The sequence below is a fragment of the Antennarius striatus genome, chromosome 23, assembly GCF_040054535.1.
Source record: "Antennarius striatus isolate MH-2024 chromosome 23, ASM4005453v1, whole genome shotgun sequence".
NCBI lineage: Eukaryota > Metazoa > Chordata > Actinopteri > Lophiiformes > Antennariidae > Antennarius > Antennarius striatus.
Window position 1 is genome coordinate 10,650,242 of NC_090798.1, and position 20,404 is coordinate 10,670,645.

At 46.6% G+C, this 20,404-nt stretch overlaps 1 protein-coding gene across 3 annotated transcripts in view; it reads left to right on the plus strand.

Annotated features, from left to right (window-relative positions):
- Positions 1 to 20,404, plus strand: part of adamtsl3 (ADAMTS-like 3) — a 68,824-nt gene that overhangs the window by 15,642 nt on the left and 32,778 nt on the right. For all 3 annotated transcript variants that reach the window (XM_068308058.1, XM_068308060.1, XM_068308059.1), the window contains one exon: positions 10,236 to 10,352. In XM_068308058.1, the coding sequence (XP_068164159.1) occupies positions 10,236 to 10,352 (117 nt within the window). The remainder of the gene's footprint in view (positions 1 to 10,235; positions 10,353 to 20,404) is intronic.

Genomic DNA, 20,404 nt, shown 5'->3' on the forward strand with positions numbered 1-20,404 from the left:
CTTTATCATAGTTTACGTAACTTACATGTAATTAATTACACACAGGAAAAGTCTGCATGTCTATTCGTTGATAAAAATCTGATTTTTTAAAAATAATTTAAGGGGTTTGGGGCTTTTTTACAAGGCTGGAACGGATTTAAATGATTTTATTTATTTTAAATGGGGAAATGTTGTTTGACTTACAGCTCAGTCGGAACGGATTTAACTCGTACATCCAGGTACTTGTATTCTTTATAAAGGAGTATTTTTCTCCTTTGGTTTGAGAATCTTTCAGCATTGTCTGTCAATCTTGGGGCATAATTACTGCCTGTGGAGCCTTTGGGTAATGACAAGACAATGGGTGGAAGGCATTAAGCTGTCATAGGACTCTTTGTTGGCTGTGGTGTCTCAGAAAGAGTTCCTGGGGGGTGATTGTTGTATTTAAAGGACCTGAGACAAGTGGCTGGGTTTCCACAGCTTGTCATTCAGACTGGTGATGATGTTGTGGTTTGTTTGGGCGCTGGAGAATGTCGGGTCAAGTGGGGATGTCTGAGAATGTCTGGTAGGCACAGATCGGGCTTTTCAAAAGCCAGTAGTGTCACCGGCACCATCTTCCCCCGTCACGTGGCACAATCCGATCCGGAATGACCTGAATACCTTTTCTAGATATACAGACAATATTGAAACGTGAAGCTGCTTTTAGGTGGACACTTGGATCCGAGCGCTATCAGGTTTTAGGGTTCCTTGTAAACAACCACAACCAACATTCCCAGCTTCAACACTTCTGTTACTGCCGAGTCCACATTTGAAGGAACAAGAGTATTGTGGACTTTTTTCCGTCCAGGACAGCATTTTTAAAAAATGCATCAGCAGCTGATGACATCACTGCCCTGTTCCAGCTTCATGCATGTACCCAGACTGGCCTACTATGGCCAGGACAGCACCAGGAAACCCAACGTCAGACTGTCTGGTCTTGTTTGTCAGCTGACTCTGTTACATTTATTAAATCTCCTGACTGAGATCTTCTTCTGTGGTGTTGGTTTTGAAAAGCTACACCAACAATTACTAACCCTGCATAGGGCAGCGTTTTCACTTGTTTTTTAATGTTTGTGTGCAGGCAGGACTTTTTAAAAAGGCAAGGACAGAAGGTTTAGGTGGTGCATAAAACTTGCTTTTCTTTGAGAGATGATTTTGAGTTAACAGAACATGCGGTTATTTCCAGCTCCTGTGTGCAGAACAATGTGAAACTAATGGAATTCTTTCCAGTTACACCCGGAGCCGACCTCCAACAACGTAAAGGTAATTGAAGCTCTGAATAGTTAAAGATGCCATTCTACGGGCGGAGCAGCGTTTATTTGCCTCGCTGCCACCCGGATGACATCAGGACTAAAGAATGCAGCGCAACATGGAAATTAAGATGACTGGATGGTCAGGAGCTCCGCAAACGAGGGGCTTAATTTGGGAGCGGGAATGCAACGGCAATTCGGTGGTAACCGCAGACGGTACTCTGGAGAGGGCCGAGGCTTTCTTAAAGCATGTTAATGCCCACGAAAACAGTTTGTGAAACTCGGCGGAACAAATTCCTGGCCCGCTCCGCTGTGTGAGAATTGGGTCTTTATGGGATTAAATTTTCTCCTTGATCTGCATAAAAGTCAGAGTCCTTACCGGGACCTGGATGAGCATCTCTGGCTGAATCCGGTTGACCCTCGGCGATGTGCGGTCGCGAGCCGAGCCAGCGGCTTGTTTGGTTTGGTCTTCTGGGAGGTCTGGCGCTGGTGGCCTCGCTTACATTTTATAGAGGTTTTAATGGGGTGTTCTATCAATTAACTGCTACTTGATTTTTGGAATCCCCATAAAGTGCCCAAAAAACCACCAGGATCACCAAAATCCAGATTGTGCTGGGTTCTGCAGATTCTGACATCCTCAACATTCAGCTAGGAGCTCGGAACGCCCTCCCAACGAGACTCATGGAAGTCTGTCGAGGAGTTTTCACATCATCCTGCTGTCAGGCCAGCCAACAAAAAAACCCAAAAAAGCTATAGCAACTTTAAAAATAACAAATCCCGACACAAAATTTGGGTCAAAATTAGCTTGTAATGCAATAAAGACTACAAAACAATCGGTTCCAAATTTCTAATCAGGGTTGAAAAAAAATCACACCTGAATGAAAATTTAAAAAGGAAAGTTCTGGGGGCGCCGCAAGACGCTATAAAAATTGTACTCATCAATCATCCGCCGTTGCCCACCTTTAGGCGTGAAATTACCCTGGTGTTTCGAATCAGTCCTGCAGCGAAAGCTGAACCCGTTGGCCTCCTCGTGCGGAACATTTTGTTCTGGTTGTGGCACCCAGCTGTCAATTTTAAGCCTCGCGCAAATTGATTTGTTGAAGGAAGACAGATGTTTGTAATTGTCTGTTTGTCCGGTGACTTAAAGTCTGCTTATCCGCTTTCATGTTGGGTCGCGGCTCTCTGTAGCCGCCGCCGTGGCACGTGGTTTAATTACCGATGGGGTCTGCTATGCCGGTCGGGGTTAATCAATCGATCGGACTAATGAGAAGCTGTGAGAGAGAGCTGTCGCACAGCTGCTGCCAGGGTTGTGTTACCGCGTTAGCGCTATAGTCGCTACGCAGCCGGAGTTAGCCCAATGTTGGATTGAATGCATGGTGGTTGGAAACGTATTTACGAAAATGCGAACCTTGTGGAGGCCAGAGAGGCGAAGAAGTCAGCGGATCGCAGGAAGTAGCACAGTTTGTCTCACCTCTTGCTAACAATGCTAACTCAGTAGCAGTAAAATGCTAGTGCTTACCTTCTGCCTTGGTGTATGTTAAATTTGAGATTTCAAGAAGACCAGTTCTACCAAAAGCGTGACGCCCGACTCTTTTGAGAACGTTAAGAAGCTTCTCTTTGTGGGGAGCTAAGCGACGGAGGCGTCCGATCTGAGCCTGAGGCCGGTCAGACCGAGCAGACCATGATGGATGATTTCGGGAAATAAGTCTCACCGTGTGAAAACGTGATCTGGTCATGGCTGTCCGCCCGCACTTGCTTGGGTTTCACGCTCTTGCGTAACCTTCCAGGCTGTGTTACAGGCTGGAATCAGCCGGAGCAAACAGCCACGGCCATCCATCACCAGCAGAGGGACGAGTTTGTCTGCATGATGGGAGATGGGAGACGAGCATGACCTTCATGGAGCGTTTTTAGCCCAACGTTCAACCCCTACGACGATCGTCTAGGAAACAGGAAGAACTGGGGCGTTTAAGGTGCATCGGTGTCTTTCTTTACTCTCTTGACACATCCAGTCGTTACTCCCAGTCGGTCGTCTTGTTTGCCCAGCAGGTGCTACACAGCATCAGCTTTCGTTTCCTGCTGACTGGATGAGTTCAGAGTTATACACGCTGGTGTTATGGGTGGTGGATTATGCCCGGGTTATGACGCCCGGCGAGACATTGATGACGGCCGTCACTCGGCTTTGCTTACGTCTGATGTTTGCATGCGTCTTCAAGGCGTCTTTTATTGCGCTAGCACTGATAGCGGTGCGTTGCAACACCCCCAGCTGGCCCGGTGGAACAGGCACGACACACTTTCACTTTCCAGTAAAGTCTCTCACCGAGGAAGTCTCATGGAGGAGCGTGAGGAGGGATGGCGGCACACATTGTATGATGGGAAATGATTTTGCGGTCTTCCGGTTCTGGCATTGTCGCGGCGTTCCCCGCTGCTCTTTGAGCTGTCAGAACTCTTTTAAGGGGCCTCATTAAAAACCACCACATTAAATATAATAGCAGTCGTTACCTGAGCGTGGAAACCGCACCGCGTCTGCTGCACAGATCAGCGTTAGCGTTGAAGTTATTTTTGCGTTGAAATGTCTTCCTGCTGGCTAATGGGATCCAAAAGGCTTCGGCGTTGGATCTCATAACCCCCCTGGTCAATTATATCGTAAGTCAGGAGAAATCGGCACCGGGCTGCAGCTCGTAATCCGACGTAATTAGGCCCCCGCTGAAGTCGGCGATGAGCCCTTGTGGCCCCACACATGGTCAGCAGGTGGACTATCCTGTCTACTTAGCAGGAAATTTGTTACTCGCTAATGTTGCACACTTGGACGGGTCAAGCGCTCAAGTTGCAGTCAGCTTGTGGTCAACTCCGGAGTGACGAATCGTGATTTATTGTGAGGTCACAGCCGTTGCGAGCATTACGGTTTTTGGTCTCTGTTTGTGTTGCAGGCTGATATTCTGCGGTCAGAAAGAGATTCTCTTTAAAGCCAACGGATAGTCGAAGAAAAATATCTGGTGACAACTAGGGTGTAAAATGATCGATGAAGACCTCTTTAAAGGAGTTATCCTGTTGCCTTAAACCGAGAAACCAGGGAGTGAAATGATTGAACCCTGAAAATATCGCCTTCTCTTAAAAGGTGGAGTCCCTCACAAGCGTCCGCGTTTAAATCGAGAATCTAAAGTGTGACTTCAAATCTCCCAAATTAGCCTTGTTGAGTGTTAAATTAGAAGAACGGTGGTGAAATTACAAAAAGAGTTGAAAGCCTGGTGTCAGGTGACGTTTGAGCTTCAGCGATGGAACGAATGGCCCTTCCTAAAATGTGGAACTATTCCTTTAATGTTCAGCAACTGTTTGGTTAAAAGCTTATTAAAGATTTATTAATCTTTAATTAAAGGTTTATATGATAGTTCATTAAGTTCATTCAAGGTTTATTAATTTTAATTAAATGGTTATTAATGTTTATTACAGGTATATTACAGGTTTATTACTAATCTTTTGTCACAGTTGCCGTATATTGTGTCAAACAAACATTTTTTAAACATCAAATTAAATTCAAATTTCTAAATATTATCTTTTTTCAAATTAAATTTTCTAAATACAGCTAAACCTTGTCTTAGGCCGTTAATTGTTTCAAGGATACATGACGTAAGTAAGCAACATGGAGGTTGCGACGGACTAATAATATATTATATATTTTATTCTGATTTACTTTACAGTAACATGATATTATGTGCTTTTAATTGTTTAATAATGATTTTATGATTCCAGTGTTTGTGGCAGACAGATGTTAAGTGGAGTAAAATGACACAAAATTGTTATTTATTTTTCCATGTTTTTTTTTTGTTTTTGCGAAAAACCGGCGTATAATTGAAACAGACGTAACTCCAAACAACTTAAGCTGAGGTTTATCGGTATTTAACAAAGTTTCAGTTTTCTGTCATAAGACGCGACTTAATAGACTCCAATTTCAAAGGGTTTGACTCAACAACGCAACATTTATATTAATGTTCTCCCTTTTGCATCAAATTTTGAAACGCCGCCAAATAAATCATTTAATCAGTATATGAATAAAAGCCTTTCCTGCTGTATATGAATGAGAACATTAATAACAACATGAATCATGTGGATGATACATAAATATATATTTATTTAACAAATAAATAAATATTACAACATATTTACACTTTAAACAGTGATTACAACAGACTCTGTTGTAAAAGTGAGTCATGTGTTTAGCGATGACACAACAGTTTGATGACGGTGACGGAGTCCGGAAGTCTTGTTGACTGTTTTCCATCAGGTGAAGAACGGAATACCTTAGAGATAAAAGAGGGGGAGAGGGCGTGTTTAGCATCCTGCTAGCGTGGATTAGCCTAACACGAAGACAGCAACAGATGAGATGAGACAGGGTTTAAAAATTATTCCCTGAATGAATTTCTTGAAATATTAAATTTTCCTTCAGGTATGCAAAAACATTCAACCAAATCACAGCAACATTTCCAACAGGATTTAGTTTCCTTCTCTAAAGAGCGACCCTCACCTCTGTCTGATTGGCTAACTTGAGCATGGAGCCAGATGTTTTCTCCACACGTTTTACCGGGCCGGCGTGGAGGATGTCTCCGCCGCCGTTCCGCTGGAGCTTCTTCTCCACGATCATCTGCTTGAGGACCAGCCTGTTCCTCACCACTGCCATCTCAGGAGGGACCCAGTCCTTGGAGGATCTCTTCCTTGCATTTTGATGTTTCTTAGCGTCTCCGCCGACTTTGCGCTGTCGATCGGTGAAGCGGAAGCTGCAACGTTCAGGTGGGATGATGGATTCCACCCCCATGGCTTCTGGGTTCTGTCCTGGTCTCTTGCTTTAGCGGCGCTGCTCTGTTGGTCATGAGACGTCTGGAGGCTCTAGAGGAACGGTGGCTGTAAGACGACGGCTACTGGGTCAAAGTCCTGATTTTATGGTTGTTGGTGACGCCATCAGCTTCCTCAGCCGAGTTTGTAAGACGTCTGAAAAGGTCCACACCCTCAAAGTTGTTGTCTGTGTGACGTCTCTGTGATCATGTGATCAGCATACGTGACCTAGCAGTTGTTTTACTAGCTTGAATGAAAAAGTGCACATGCATCATTTTGCTTTATGTTCAATCATCGGCCTTTTGCGAGATCACCTGTCCAGGAAATACCCTGATCCCAGAACAGTTTGAAGATCAAGAGTAAATAGATTATTATAGATTTGGATTTGACGTCTGCGGTTTGTTTAAAATGAAATTACCTGCTTTTAAACAATTAATTTTAATCTCCACCTGCTGCACTTGTGCTTGAAATTAGCCACATTGTGCTAAGAATGCATTGCAGCTGCTAAACATCAGCATGTTAGCATATTAGCATGCTGATTGTAGCATCTAGCCATGCCTTACAGGTTTGCAAGCTCAGCTCACCTTAATTTGTACCCGTCGTATTTCGCCACCATCGGATGGAGAGAGTATGCCGAAGTACAACAACACCTAGACGACCCAGCTCGCACCACACTCCGCCTCGAGCCATGGAAGGATGGAACTGGGAGTGTGAATGCTTTGAGATGAAGAAGACCGAGCCAGGAAAACTTTTAATCTATCAGAGGTGGATTTTTCCATCGCCCCTGAGGCTTCGGTCTTTGGGCCGAGACTCGGTGGGAGTTGAAGAGGGCAGTAATGGAGACAAGTTGAGCTCCTCGCCACTTTTCCTCATGCTCGCTTGGAAGACGGACCCATCTAAATCAAATTGAGAGAAGTCTGGCAGGGAAAATGGGGAGAAGATACACCTTCAATGGAGAACATTAAGGTAAACAATCCATTAGGAATCAGAGAATGTGTTGAAAGTAGTGTTTCAGTCGTATCCGGCGTCCCGGAGGACCAGTGCGTTGTGTAAACTCCTGAGGTGAAAATTGTAACCATCAGTGTTGTCTTCCTCTCGTCGCCGGCGGCGATCCAAGACTCGGCTGTTTCTTTTTTCTTTATTGCCAGTGAGGTCGGAGCAGCGATGAGGAAGCACATCGTGATCTGTTTTTTTTCACTTACGGAAAAAAAAACCCCCACTGGATGTGTAGGGGTCCAATTGAGTGAATGCCCTCGGATGAGGAAAAGGCCACCCATTTTCCTACAGGAATACCAGGCCGGAGTGTTTCCTCCTTTGGAAAGCGCTAACTGAAGGCTGGCATAAATCCCCTTAAAGTGGATTAGCAAAAATACCTCGCCCTCTAAGGTTTCCTTCAGACAGCAGCTGAAAAACGGGTGTCCCTATCTAAACACTCTTATTAATCAAAGGCAGCAGTTGGCGAAACATGAGTCCCGGTTCTGGTCTGGTGCGGCTCGGTAGAAGTCGTTCTCCTTTCACGGTTTCCACCCAAACAGTGGAAGCTGGCACAGCATTATAGGAAAGCTCCATTATGATATCAGGTTGGTGTTATTACTGTTGATGATGCACATTTGAATACCCGACCTGCCCCCTTGGTTCACTTCCTTTCCCCTTACTCGGTTGTTTGAAATCCGACCTGCCTCGGAGGTTAATGAATCACCGTCCCTGTTTGGCTTCCAGCCCCCCCCCCCCCCCCCGTCCTTCCACATGTCTGCGCAGTCGGACACAATCACGCTTGTAGTTCGGGAGACTTGGATTGGCCGTCGAGTCGGTTCTTTCAATCTTGGGTCGTCCAGAGAACCAGGACTGCGTGTTTTCTTAACCTCTGTCACGTTCGTTTCAAATAAACTCAAACACAGATGAAGTTAGCGCGTGTTTGGACAACATCTGACGCACTTGAAGGAATTAATTCCATGTAGGGGTATTAACGTGCACCCCCGCCCCCCCCGCCGAGATGTGATAGGGCTTCAAATGACGGCCATGATGTTTCTATTAGACGAGTTAGCTTCTACAGGAGATTGACCTCTCTGTCCGTCCGTCCGTCCGTCTGTCTGCCTTCCCTCAGGGTTGCAGGCTATATCAGTATTTGCAACCTGAGCTTAGCATGTTAGCATGCTAAGTTTTGGCAATTAGCTCTGAAAACATTAGTCAAAATGAAAAAAATGAAACTGAACGTTGGCTTTTGATGAAACGTGAGTGTTCAAGAGTTACTCAGATGTTTTTACCTGGAACTAAGGTGTAGATCAACAGAGCTGCAATGCTAATGTTGCTAAGAACAATAATTTTAATGTTGCGTTGCCTTTTGTTTTGCCTTTACCTTGTTGTTACAGGAACATCAGACATGTTGAGTTCAATCCTCGCGGCGTACTTTAAGAACACCATGTTGATAGGTTTTGTCAAGGCATGTCAAAGTTTCTTCACACGACGGCATTCGCCGGGACTCGGAGCGTCTTTGGAAGCATTCAGGCCTCTGCCAGGTCCTGTCCAGTGGTGGTATGCAGGATTCTTGACATTGGCACCGGCTTGTTTGCTCTAAGCGAGGAAGTTTCGACGCACCATTCTTAAAAGCAAACGAGGGAAAGTTTAGCCATCGCGCGGCATTAGCTCATGGCTCAGTCTGGTTCCAGCATATCGCACCTATTTTAAGTAGGACGGATTCAAACTTCACATTGACAAGGAAATGGTTGTCAAATCCGTCTGCTACGACTCTTAAAGTGTGTGAGAAAATAATTTCTGCCGACGGGGGAAAAAGAAAAATCCCCTGAGAAAGACACAATCGGTATGTTCATCTCAGCCAGGCCTCCATTTAGCCTTGAGCAAGGACATCTGGTCACTTAGGTGGTTTTGACACACACACACACACATACACACACACACACATACACATATGCACACACACACACGCACACACACAAAGCATTTCTTAATATTCCTCTGCTAGACTTACTTTTACCCCTGGCTTTCAGTTGACTTTTTAATTTTCAGCATCATTAGCATGACGGACGCGCTTGAACGCAACGCTCCTCCAGCCGGAGGAGACTCGTGTTGCATTCAGGCGTCCGGGACGAGGCAGGTTTTTCATTTCAGTCGTTTATTCCACCTCCGAGTTGAAGTCGTCACAAAGATTTCAAACCGAGGACTCCACAAATTATAGAATTATAGATAATTCTAATATTCCAGGAGTTTGTTCCTGAATGTTTGTTCCTGAATGTTTGTTCCTGACTTGGATCTCCTCAACCTGAGGAACCTGGTTCCCCCGAGCCCCCAACACCAGCTCATCATCGCTCCACCTTGGCCCTGGATCCAGGTCGTAAAGGGGTGTTTATGACCCATGCAGAGCAGCCGAGGGCCCCTGTATCCTGGAGAATGAGGGCCCCGCTGTGCCGCTAGTGGGGCCTGTCCTAGCCCCTCCACCCTTTCCACCCCACACCCCCAAAAGACGGCCGGTGGTGTCTGGTGGTGTCAGTTGTCTCTGTGAATGTCTCCAGAGGTTTCCTTCATCAGGAGGCGGCTGGAAAGAAAATACACAATCAATACGCCGGCGTTGAAAAATATAGTTAAAAATTCTATTTAAGTAATCAGTAGAAAATCAAATTTATACATATTTGACTAAAAATAAATTTTTAGCTTGATATGGAAACATAAAATAATATAAAATATAAGTATAATATAAATAATATAATAAAATAATATTAAAATAAATATTGAAATAATAATTGAAATAATATTGAAAATAATAAAATATTGAAATAATATTGAAATTTTATTAATAATTCCAAAAATATTTACTACGTGTTGCAGTCTTATTTATATATTCTTATTTATATTGTATCCTTATCAAAAATGATCATGAATTGGTCATGTCTAAGTCATATTTACATTCCAACACATAATATATAATTTATATAATTATATGTATATACTGTATTTCTGGATTTCCTTCGGGATTAATAAAGTATATATCTATCTATCCATATAATATATTATCCTGGATATCAGATATTCCGTGTCCCGTTTTGTATATTTGATGATCGCTTTTGTCCAATCAGACAGTTCGATTATTGACAGCTGCAGAGCGACACCTCTAACGGGATGTTTGCCTTTCAGGCCGCCGTACGGGCCGACGACGGGGACGCCGTCTTCATCAGGGAATTCACTCTGATTCGCCGGGACCACCTCGCAGAGGAGCCTTTTCAGGACAGCAGCCAGAAACCAGAAGACCCCGTAAGTACCCGGTGGGAAAACGCTGCACTCATCGCTTTTAATGCAAGAAGCACAAACCAAACGCCTCCAAGGTTTGTGTTGTTTTAAGTTTTCAAGTCATTTACTTGTCAGATATTAAATTAGCCCATGAATGGGTTGTTGAAGTAACACGCCACATCAGAGGAGCGAGGAATCGCCGCATTTCACCTCGCTAATGAAAACAGTTGACTGATGGTCGTGGGACGCCGGGAGTTGAGGGCGGGCTGACCCAACACCATGCGAGACAGAACAACGCTTACAAATCAATTAATAGTCGTTCACGCATAGTTTCAAGGGTGGGGCCGCCTTTTGAATGGCTTTGTCTTCACCGTGGCGCTTTCCAGAAGACGATCTCTCGCCCGAAGGCTTCGTTGGAATCGTTTGGAAGGGAGAGGCGGAGCGGCGTCCAAATCTTCCATCCCGCTGTTAATTTACGATGCGACTGATCCTGGTGCAATTTTAGAGGAATCCAGACAGCATTCCTTCTAATGTTAGCATTAGCAGGAATGCTACTTAGGGGTAAATTTTACTCACTCCATTAGACGATAGGACAGAAAAATCATTTTTAAAAGTTTGCTTCCTTTTAACCTTAACATATTGGTGAATATCAGGTGTAACAATGATAGAAAATCTCAGTCTTTCCCTAAATTAAATAAATTGTTTGCCTTTTGCCAAAGATGCTCATGATGGGACAGAATAATGAGCTTTTTCTGAAATGGGACGGCTATGCTACATCTGACGCTAACGTCTAGCCTGCAGACTTCCAGGAGCCACGCTTGCGATTCCTTTCAGCGCCCGCTGGACTCCGGTCTCCGAGCGCCCGCGGAGCCGCTCCACGTCGGATCCCGGATCTTGGTACGAATCCAAGACAAACGGCGCTTAATTAGCGAACGACCCAGGAGGCGGATCTCAGAACTCCGAAGTGTATTCCTTTTCTCTTGTTTAACTTTGGGGAGTGTGTGCCAGGGTCGGCTGGTGGGCAATACGACTGACCTCCCCAGCACCCTTTCCTCGATCCCTTAAGAGGCCACAGATGAATTGTTCTCTCTGAAGGGAAGTGTTTTTCCTGGCAGCCTCCGCAAGAACGACTCCGATGAAATACAGCTGTCTTAAATAGCTAAGGCCGAACATACCTTTGTAAATTACCCGTATTTATTATGTGATGGCGAGCGTGTACTGGGGAGCTTCAGCGAATGTCAGCAGCCATAAACAAATATTAACTAAGTTTATTGGGTTGAGGTTTTCCTGAATCAGAGTGCGCGGGGGGTCTGGTGGCTGGCGAGTCTGAGAAAGTCTTCCCAACCATCCCCCCGCCCTCCATCCCCAAGACGTGACCGAATGAGCATGACTCAGAAGATAAACACAACAGATGGTCGTAAATTTGCTCGGACTACGACCCTCGCGTTAATGAATATTCCCGGCATGTTAGTTTGATCTGTGGCCGCTAATTCAAAACCCCTGAAATGTTTTCAGAAGCTGACAAAGCCTTCAGCTGCGGGTATAAATAATCTATAATTGATTATTTTTTTGTGAATGGGAAACTTTACGGCTTCAAATGAAGTCTGGGAGCGAATTTTTGAGGGATTGATGGAGAAAGAGGAAAGAATATCCTGGGATCAATAATAATAAACTGATCCATCTGGTCGGAATCTGCAGATATTTTTTGGCCAGTAGGGGGCAGAATTAGATTTTATCCCTGTGAGACTCAAACTCGAGTTTCTCTTCTCTTTATTGCAGTTGATTTCAACAATGCTAAGCTAGCTTGAAAAAGTTTATCCATGTTTAACCAAACAAAATCGCTATTCCACCAACAGGTTCAAGTAAGAGAAACTAATGGTGTTTATTTTTCCCGATGAATCGTGAGTTGTCAAAACCTACCTTGACCACAAGTTAACAAAAGTTATGTTAACATGTTAGCAACAGCTAGCGGTCTTTTCATTTTTTTTGTAAGCCCTTTAAGATTATTTTGTTGTCCATATATATTTAGTAATCTTTTAGCTCCACCAAGGTGATAGAACTTTCATGCCGTCACCAATCGCGACCCGAACAGTCCAATTTCGGACTGTTTTGTAACTCCAGTCCTCTCATCTCTGATTGGACGCCCGCTCTGAGCGCGCTCAAACTCTTCCTGTCTTCACATGTTTCCTGGAACGGTTCCGTCGTTCTGCACCGTTGTTCGTTGTTCTGCTTCCTCACCTTTTCTTCCTGTCGTCTTTCTTCTGGATCTGAGATGTTTTGTTAGACGTCTATCCGTCTCTGCCCTCTCGCTCTCTCTTACTTCATCACAAGCCAAGTAATTCAGGCTTTAATGTTTTTGCATGCTCAATTGCACCTCAGGCAGTAACAGCGAGGGGCTTTTTTTCTATCCCCCTCCCTTTCTAAAAAACCTTCAGGGCGAGTAGTGTGCCTTTGGCAGGATGTCAGAGCTCGGGGTAATTGAGGCTGGGCGAGATGGACCGAGAGGCCGTCCGGGTGGCGAGCGAGTGGGGTTGGGGGGGTCGTAGCGCTAGAGGCCCGTCGTTCAGTAGCAGCTGTGTTTTTCGTGCAGCGACAGGTGGAAAGGGCAACAGTCTCGCACAATTAAACACTTCATTTGTCTTCATTAAAAGAATGGGCGTGTTAGCCTTGGCAGGCGGAAAGGATGTTTAGCCTCAAGGCTTTTGCCCCCCCCCTGTATGCCGAGCACCCCCTCCCTGGGGGTAAGCGCCACTTCAGGTTAAACCTTTAGGGGATTCCTGAGGCCCTAACGTTGTGAAATGGGCTATCTCTTACCCCGGCTAGGTAGCCGCTGGTCTCTTGCAGATGCAGGAGGTTACATCTGCATCCATGTCAGATGTGTAACAGAATTAGAAATCTAAAAAACAATGTTGTATGTATGCAAACTAAAGGATCAGAAAGGAAGGAGGAAGGAGGAAGTTTTTAGCGAGGAAAAGAGGTTGATGGAAACCATGTGGGGTTCGAATGCTTCCAAAATGAACTCATTCATGCGTGTTGGTGAGAAACGCCTGAAGTAAACATATTGTCAACACGTCTCTGACAAGAAAACAAAACGTCCACACTGACCAACGCGACACGAGATGATGGACGCTGAGCGGTTTACACGGACTCGCCGCCAGGAAATGATTGCTGACTCCAGGAAGTCTCAGAGGTCTTACTGCAACGGCAAGGCTAGCTTCAAGCGTCCAGTCCTACAGAGGTTAATCCGGGTACCAGAGTCACTCGTCCTGAGTGAGACGATCCGATTGTGGGTCCATGGCGACGAAGAGGGAGAAGCTCAAGTACTTCAAGAAGCAACGATGTGTGACGCCAGACACTGTAGCTCGACCTTTACCTGTGGCATCTCCTGTTTAAGGCTAACCTGAGCTGCAGGAGCTGATGGGGGGTACCAGGTGGTACCCTAACGGTGACCCTCAAAGCCAACCAGCACAATCCTAAAGAGGAAACTTCACCAAAATGAAGTGAAACCAATCGACCACTGGCGATAGTGACATCATCATAGCTTTGCTCGTATTTACTCTTCACAGAAGTCGATTTTCTCTGGATTTGTTGGCTTTGCATGCTGGGAGACTCAGAGAACTTGGGTTCTCTGAGTTGCTCTGCAGGCGCAGGGGTGACACATTTGACCGTCGAGACGTCCGCTGTGCTTCTCGAGCGAGAAAAGGAAAGGAACGAGCAGAGGATCAGCGAGTTAGCAGACGTTAGTCTTCCCGACTCGTCCGTTTTGGCGAGCCGACCGGCGTCTGGCTCGGTCCTGGCGGTCTCCAAGAAAGTGCTGAGCGCTGGTAAATGCGGTGCGAAGCCACGTGGCGTTGGACGGCGGATTCGCCGCTCGCCCCTGTGTTTATTCCATCAACAGATGTGTTCAGTAAAGCCCTGGCCTTCACGCTGCCACATTGATTACCCCTCCCAGCTTGATGTGGTCTCACACCAGCGCTCTGCGGGTACTGGAGCGCCGCTGCTGAGGTAATACCACCAGGGACAAGACCTCACCACAACACCCACATAACAAAACGTGGGTGTGTGTGATTGCATGCAACAAGCAGTGTGTTGCTGGCTACTGTTGCACACACACTCCCATCTGCAGAGGCCCTCACCCTCATGTAATCCAGCAGTTGTTTGCGCGCCGATGTGCATCTGCTACGTTGCGCAATCGGCGCTCCATGTGGATGTGATTTCTGCACCTTAAGCATCAAACGCCATCGCGTGTCATCACGCATATACACCAAGTCTTTGATTCACCCCCTCACACCCCAAATGCCTCGCTCCTCCCGCCCGGACGTGTGAAGGCACGAACCCGTTCTACGCAGGGTGGAGAAGGAGGGGATTGATTTGTGATTGTTTACATTTCAGGTTGCGCTTTCCATCGCAGATGTTTGCGTTGTGTTTCGCGATCGGCATGCACAGGCACCGAAAACATTCGTCCTGGAATCTTCTGGACGTCCCAGCTCTGGATTGTGGGACTAATTGCCTCCTGAAGGTGTTGGTTGATGCCATTCATGCCCTTCTTTAATGCCTTTATCCGTTGATTCTCTTCCAGAGGTGCCTTCAGGCAACATTGTTCAATGCTTTTCCGTAAATGTGGTTCCATTCTTTCACATTTTGCAGCAAATAACATATTTCAACCTCAGACGTTCTCATTCTGGAGGGCACCCCACCCAAACTCTTGGACTCCGGACTGGAGGGATTGGATCAGGATCGGAATCTTGAGGGTCCTGACGCGAATCTCCGGGGAGCAAATGGTTTAAACGTTGGCCAACGAAAAAATGAACTGCTGGAATGTCATGGCCTGACAAGTGTAGAAATTATTTCCTTTGTGTGTGATGCTCACAGTGTCGTGAAATAACATGGTTTAGGAATAAATACCACATGAGCTGACAGGATATGAAGCAGGCCCTTTGACAGGTCTGGGAACAGGCTGTTTGAAGTGGGGGGGCAGGGCATGCAGGTGGGCACCAGGTGGTTGGATGCCTCACATGCGGGAAGAGTCCAGAAGATCTACCTCTCTAGCTCCCGATAATGGTTGTGATGCCCAATAATTAGTAAAGTCTTGCAGCCGACGTAGTTGTTATTAGCTCCGCTAGCTTGTTTACCAGCCCGCTAATGGGATTCCTGGAAGTACCGCGCTGATTTACGGGACTGTCGGGATGGCGAAGGCATGGCTGGCAGGGGCGGGAGCGGCGCGAAGCGAAGCCAGAGGGAGGTGGGATAAAAAGTGTGTCAAGGCTAAGTTGTTTTTCACCTTGCAGCAGAAATAAAGCAGCTAACTGTAGGGGGGCTGTAACTTTTATAACGTCGGTAGCGCTCCAGTGTAAGCTTCTATATGAGGTGTTCGTAATGGGGCGCTTGGCTCAGGCGGCCCTGCAGCCGTGTAACTGAAATCCAGTGTGAGCAACAGTGTTATCCTGAGTTACAGCAATAATAACGTGCTGCTGAAAGATCCTCGCCATCCATGCGGAGCGGCGTTTGGGTTGAGCAGCGGGCCGCGTGCAAACCAGAACGCAGCCCCGGCTTTCAAGTGGGTCCTAATGGCTTTGCGTGGCCAGGGCTGGGGCGTGTACCTGAGGGGGGTAAAGCAAACATAACACACCCCCCAGTTTACCCAACTGTCCTGCCAGGCTTTGTTTTCTGGAGCGCTGAGCCAAGCGGGGGAGGGGGTTTACCGGAAGGCGGACGCTTTTAACTCATCGGCTACCAGAGTTTTGCAGCTCCTGATCTCCTTCGGTGGACTTTCTCTGACGCTTTGGACGTTTATCGGTGTTTTGTTTCTGTTCTTGATCCCAAGATGCTTTGCTCAAAGTTGAGTTCTGACATACGCCAACTTTAGCTACTGCTAATGGCGTTGACATCTCTTAGCTGCCGCTAAAGTTGGCGTATGTCAACTTTAGCGGTTGACATCCGCCGTCCTCTGTTCCGTCACTGCATCAGTCGTCATGACGATAAATTCCATGATTAGAAGCCTGATTTTGACAAGCTCCGCCCAACTGTCCCCAGGCACCCCCAAGTTGAAAAATGGCGTTGACATCTCAAGCTAATTCATGCTACAAGAGCACCATGAGAAGTTAGAGAAGAGTTGGAAATGATGACAATAGAGGGAACATTGAGTTTGTTCTTCTTTGTCGCGTCGGGCCTACGCTGCCCCCAGTGGTTCCTGCTGATACTGCTCCGTTTGGTCCATTTCATCTGCACGCGTTAGCTTCCAGAACACATTCACATCGGGCCCCCCTCTTCTGGGCTTTGATGTTCACAATAAATTAGCTCTAACAGTCAGAGGTTTCCAACAAGCCGACTCCTGTTAAGCGTTTAAATCGGTGTAATCAACATCGCCGTCCCTTAACGCGAGATGAACTATTGCGGGCGACAAGAAAGACGTTGTGCCCGTCAGTCGGGCGTTTAGAGCAACTTTGAGGCGCGGTGTGGGTCGGCGCTGAGCTCAGCACGTCTAGCGACGGACTTCGAGTCCATTGAAAGACGTTTTTGATCCTCGCAGAGAGAACATGGTGGTCTGTCTCTGTCGCTGGTGCATCACTGTAAACTGATGTAACCGCTCTCATTGTAAACATGAGGAAATCAAGACCATGAAATTGCACGCACACACATACACACACACATACACAATTTTATTTTGTGCTTAAAACGAGCCATGGGAGAGAAAGTAATCTGTCCACAAACCACAAGATTGAATAATGACCCTGAGCCTTTTCCAAGCTCAAAAGTGAGAAGTGCTTTGGAACGCCAGACGGCATACTTACACCAAATCTTTTTACAGCACACAAGCCTTAAAATGCAGCCCAATTTAAGGCTCTCTCTCGGTTGTCGCTGTCTCCATCACTCTCACACTGTTTGTTGGATAGTGTTGCATGTGCAGTCGTGTCGTACACGCCAGCCGATCAGACGTGGCCTTGCGGTCTTCCGCAGACCATGCGTGCCGATCGCAGGCGGTCTTGCCTCCGAGTGCCGATGCAGGGGGGAAAGTTTGCAGATTACGAGCGTGGCCCGGTCTCCGATTTGAACACGGGTGCAGAAACCGCCGAGGCCTCCAGAACAAGGCCTTTTCTATTCAACTGGAAACGTGGCAGTAATTCCGTTGATGCTTACCAGATGCGCCGGACACCGGGTTCGGGGGGAAGCTGGTAGGATAAGAGAAGCAAAAGTAGTCGAAGCATCCACACGATGTGAAGTTTGAGGATTGGGACGTTAGCGCCAGAGCGTGTTGGTGTGATTTCTCAACCGGGTTTTGGAACTCCAAGCAGGTTTGGCTCTACCTTGGCTTTTTCCTGAGATCTCTTTTGAAGTCATGATGGATTCTGACCCTCAAGAGAGAATGTTAGTGTCATCTATGAGTCACACGCTCCCTCCTCTGATTCCCAAAGCAGCGCGCAATGAAAGGCGACCCAGCAGAGTATCGAAGCATCCGGATTTATGGAGGACGATGAAGGTTCTGCCATGAAAACTTTGTCTCGAGGGAAAGCGAGATCCAAGATGTTAGTTGAGTCACAACGACTGCATTGTTCCCCGTTGAAACGTCTGCACTGTGTTGTTGTTTCTCTGATTTACGGAGTTAATCTTCTCGTGCGACGCCGTGGAGCCAAATCAGAATACCTGTGAGGCCATTCATCATTCGATGGCTGCAGAAATGCTTGACGTCACTTAGAAAAGCGAGAGAGCGACAAATAAAAGGATCTCAAGAGTATGTTGTCGTCCGTTGTTGCGTTGTGTTTGCAGGCCAAACCGCAGACAATCAAGCAACACCTCGCTGGGGTAATGACAGCGGAGGTGCTTGTCTTGACTTCGATGATGGAGTGATGGGCGGCGGAGGTGGAGACGGGGTGTTACCAGGGATGAAGGAGCGGTTTAGTCCTCAATTGCACGGCACTAGCCTGCAATAGACACCAATTAGAGGGCCTGGAGTGAAGCCCTCTGAGATGAGCTCAGCCTGCGGCGGCACTCGAACGCACCGCTGGACTAGGGGGGGAATTTGATGACGGGGGCAAATCAAAGTGTCTGCTAACGATTTAAAAAGCACGCATACGTGCAAACCGTGTATATTCCAACGCCGAGGATTTATTTTAACACCCTCTGATTTTGCGTGCAATGCCAGAAGCTACAGGTTTATGTAAACCTCTGACACACTCGAGAAGACTTGGGACCACCCCAAGCCCTCCAGACGAGCCTCCCACGGCCTCCCGATGCGTCTGCACAAGTGTGTTTATTGTAAAACGATATTTGGAGCGCGGGGATTTCTGCTTTTTATTGCCACTCTTCTCCCGCGGTTAATTCCGAAAGATCTCGTCAAGCTGCTTCGCTCTCGGTGGAGAGGTCAAAGGTCAAAGTCTGCTGTGATGAATGTGGAGCAATGTGCATGACAGAATCGTAACGTTCGACTGAATCAAGATGACTTCTCTGGGCTCCGCAGTTCTGCCTTGCAGACACAAGAGGCCGCTGCTGAGCTGTGGAGGCTGCAGCGCCGGATCGTCCAGGTGTTGTGATGATGCTCCTTCTTCTCACCTTATCTGATGACGCTCAGAATCTTTGAGAAAATGCACCTTTTATTAGTCATCGCTGCTTTCCTCTTTCACTTTAAAAATTTTTTTTTTTTTTAAACATCGCTCTTTTCGTTCCATTTCCCTCCGCCCCGTTTTACCGCCCGGACAGCCGTCGCCTCTGTAACACCTCGCCGGCAGGGAGTTCACCACGGTAGCATATTTAGACAGCTGTAAGCCCAAAAGCTCCTGAGAAAACAGGGTAGACGGGGGTTCTTATGTGGGAGCTGGATTGGGGGGGGGGGTGCTCTGATCCGTTTCAGCTCTTCCTGTGTGGTTGAAGCCAAATGTTTCCTCTCCGTCTCCATCACCTGGGCGAGCTTTGACTCGACGCTAACCATGAAGGAGGACACATGAGGTTTTGTCTTCATGACCGTGCAGTTGGTGATTTTGCTCTGTAAACTGTGAAAGAGAAACTTAATGGGATTTCCACATTTCAGCGGCGCTCTGAAGGAACACGGCCTCAGGCACATGTTCGCTGAATAAATTGACTTTAAGAGAGTCAAGTGTATTTAAGGGAATGATGTATGACTTGTCAGATATCGCTAAAACGTTCTCATCCGTCTCCTGTTTCTCCAGTCTTGGTGAAAGTTTGACGTGGAGGGAAGTGCTCAAAGAACCGCTAACGTTTTTGACGAAAATGAATCGTAAAAGCTTCCCTCGCGTGAAAAGAACCAACCAATCACAGGAAACCAAAAAGACTTCTGATTCAAAAGTTCCTTTAAATGTGTGGAAGGTGAGTTGCAACAGTTCCTCTCTTGCCATCACCCCAAAGATAATTCTCATCTCCTTGGCGACAGCATTGCTAAATGCCAATAGCATGTGAACAGTCAGAGGTGACTGTTCAACAAGCTGACAACTGCTGGGTTTTTAAATCGATGTAATCAACATTGCTGCCCCTAAACTCGTAGAAATAACTAGCATAGCTGTTAGCATAGCAGCTAACAGTTGCTAATTGGTGGGTTAAAGGAAGAAATGACCTCGCTGAGACCTTTTGATGGCACTGGAGACCAACGCCACTACCTACACCCCGTCGGGTTCATCCTCCGGGGATCAAGAATATTTTATACATCGCTTGTTTATCGTGTTTTGAGCTGCTGCTATGACAACAGTTGGTCATGAGTTCAAACCCCCACATGTCCATTGTGGCCTTTCTGTCTGGCGTTTGCGTGTTCTCTCCGTGTCCGTGTTCTCCGGGTACTCTGGTTTCCCCCTAACATTATGAAAAACATGCGTCTAAGGATCTCTAGGTCACGTTGGCCCACAGTGGCAAGCGTGCCCAGCATGCAGCGGGCCGACCAACCCTCCATCTGACCTCACAATTTTATTGTACGATTGTGTAATTGAATAATAACAAATAAGGCTTCTTCTTCTTCTTTTTCTTCTAATAAAAACTCATTATGGAAACACGGTGAGTATGACATCACAGCAATGCAGTAAATAAGGTGAAGGTGATCTAATAACGTAATCGACCGCTAATACCTCCATCGCTGA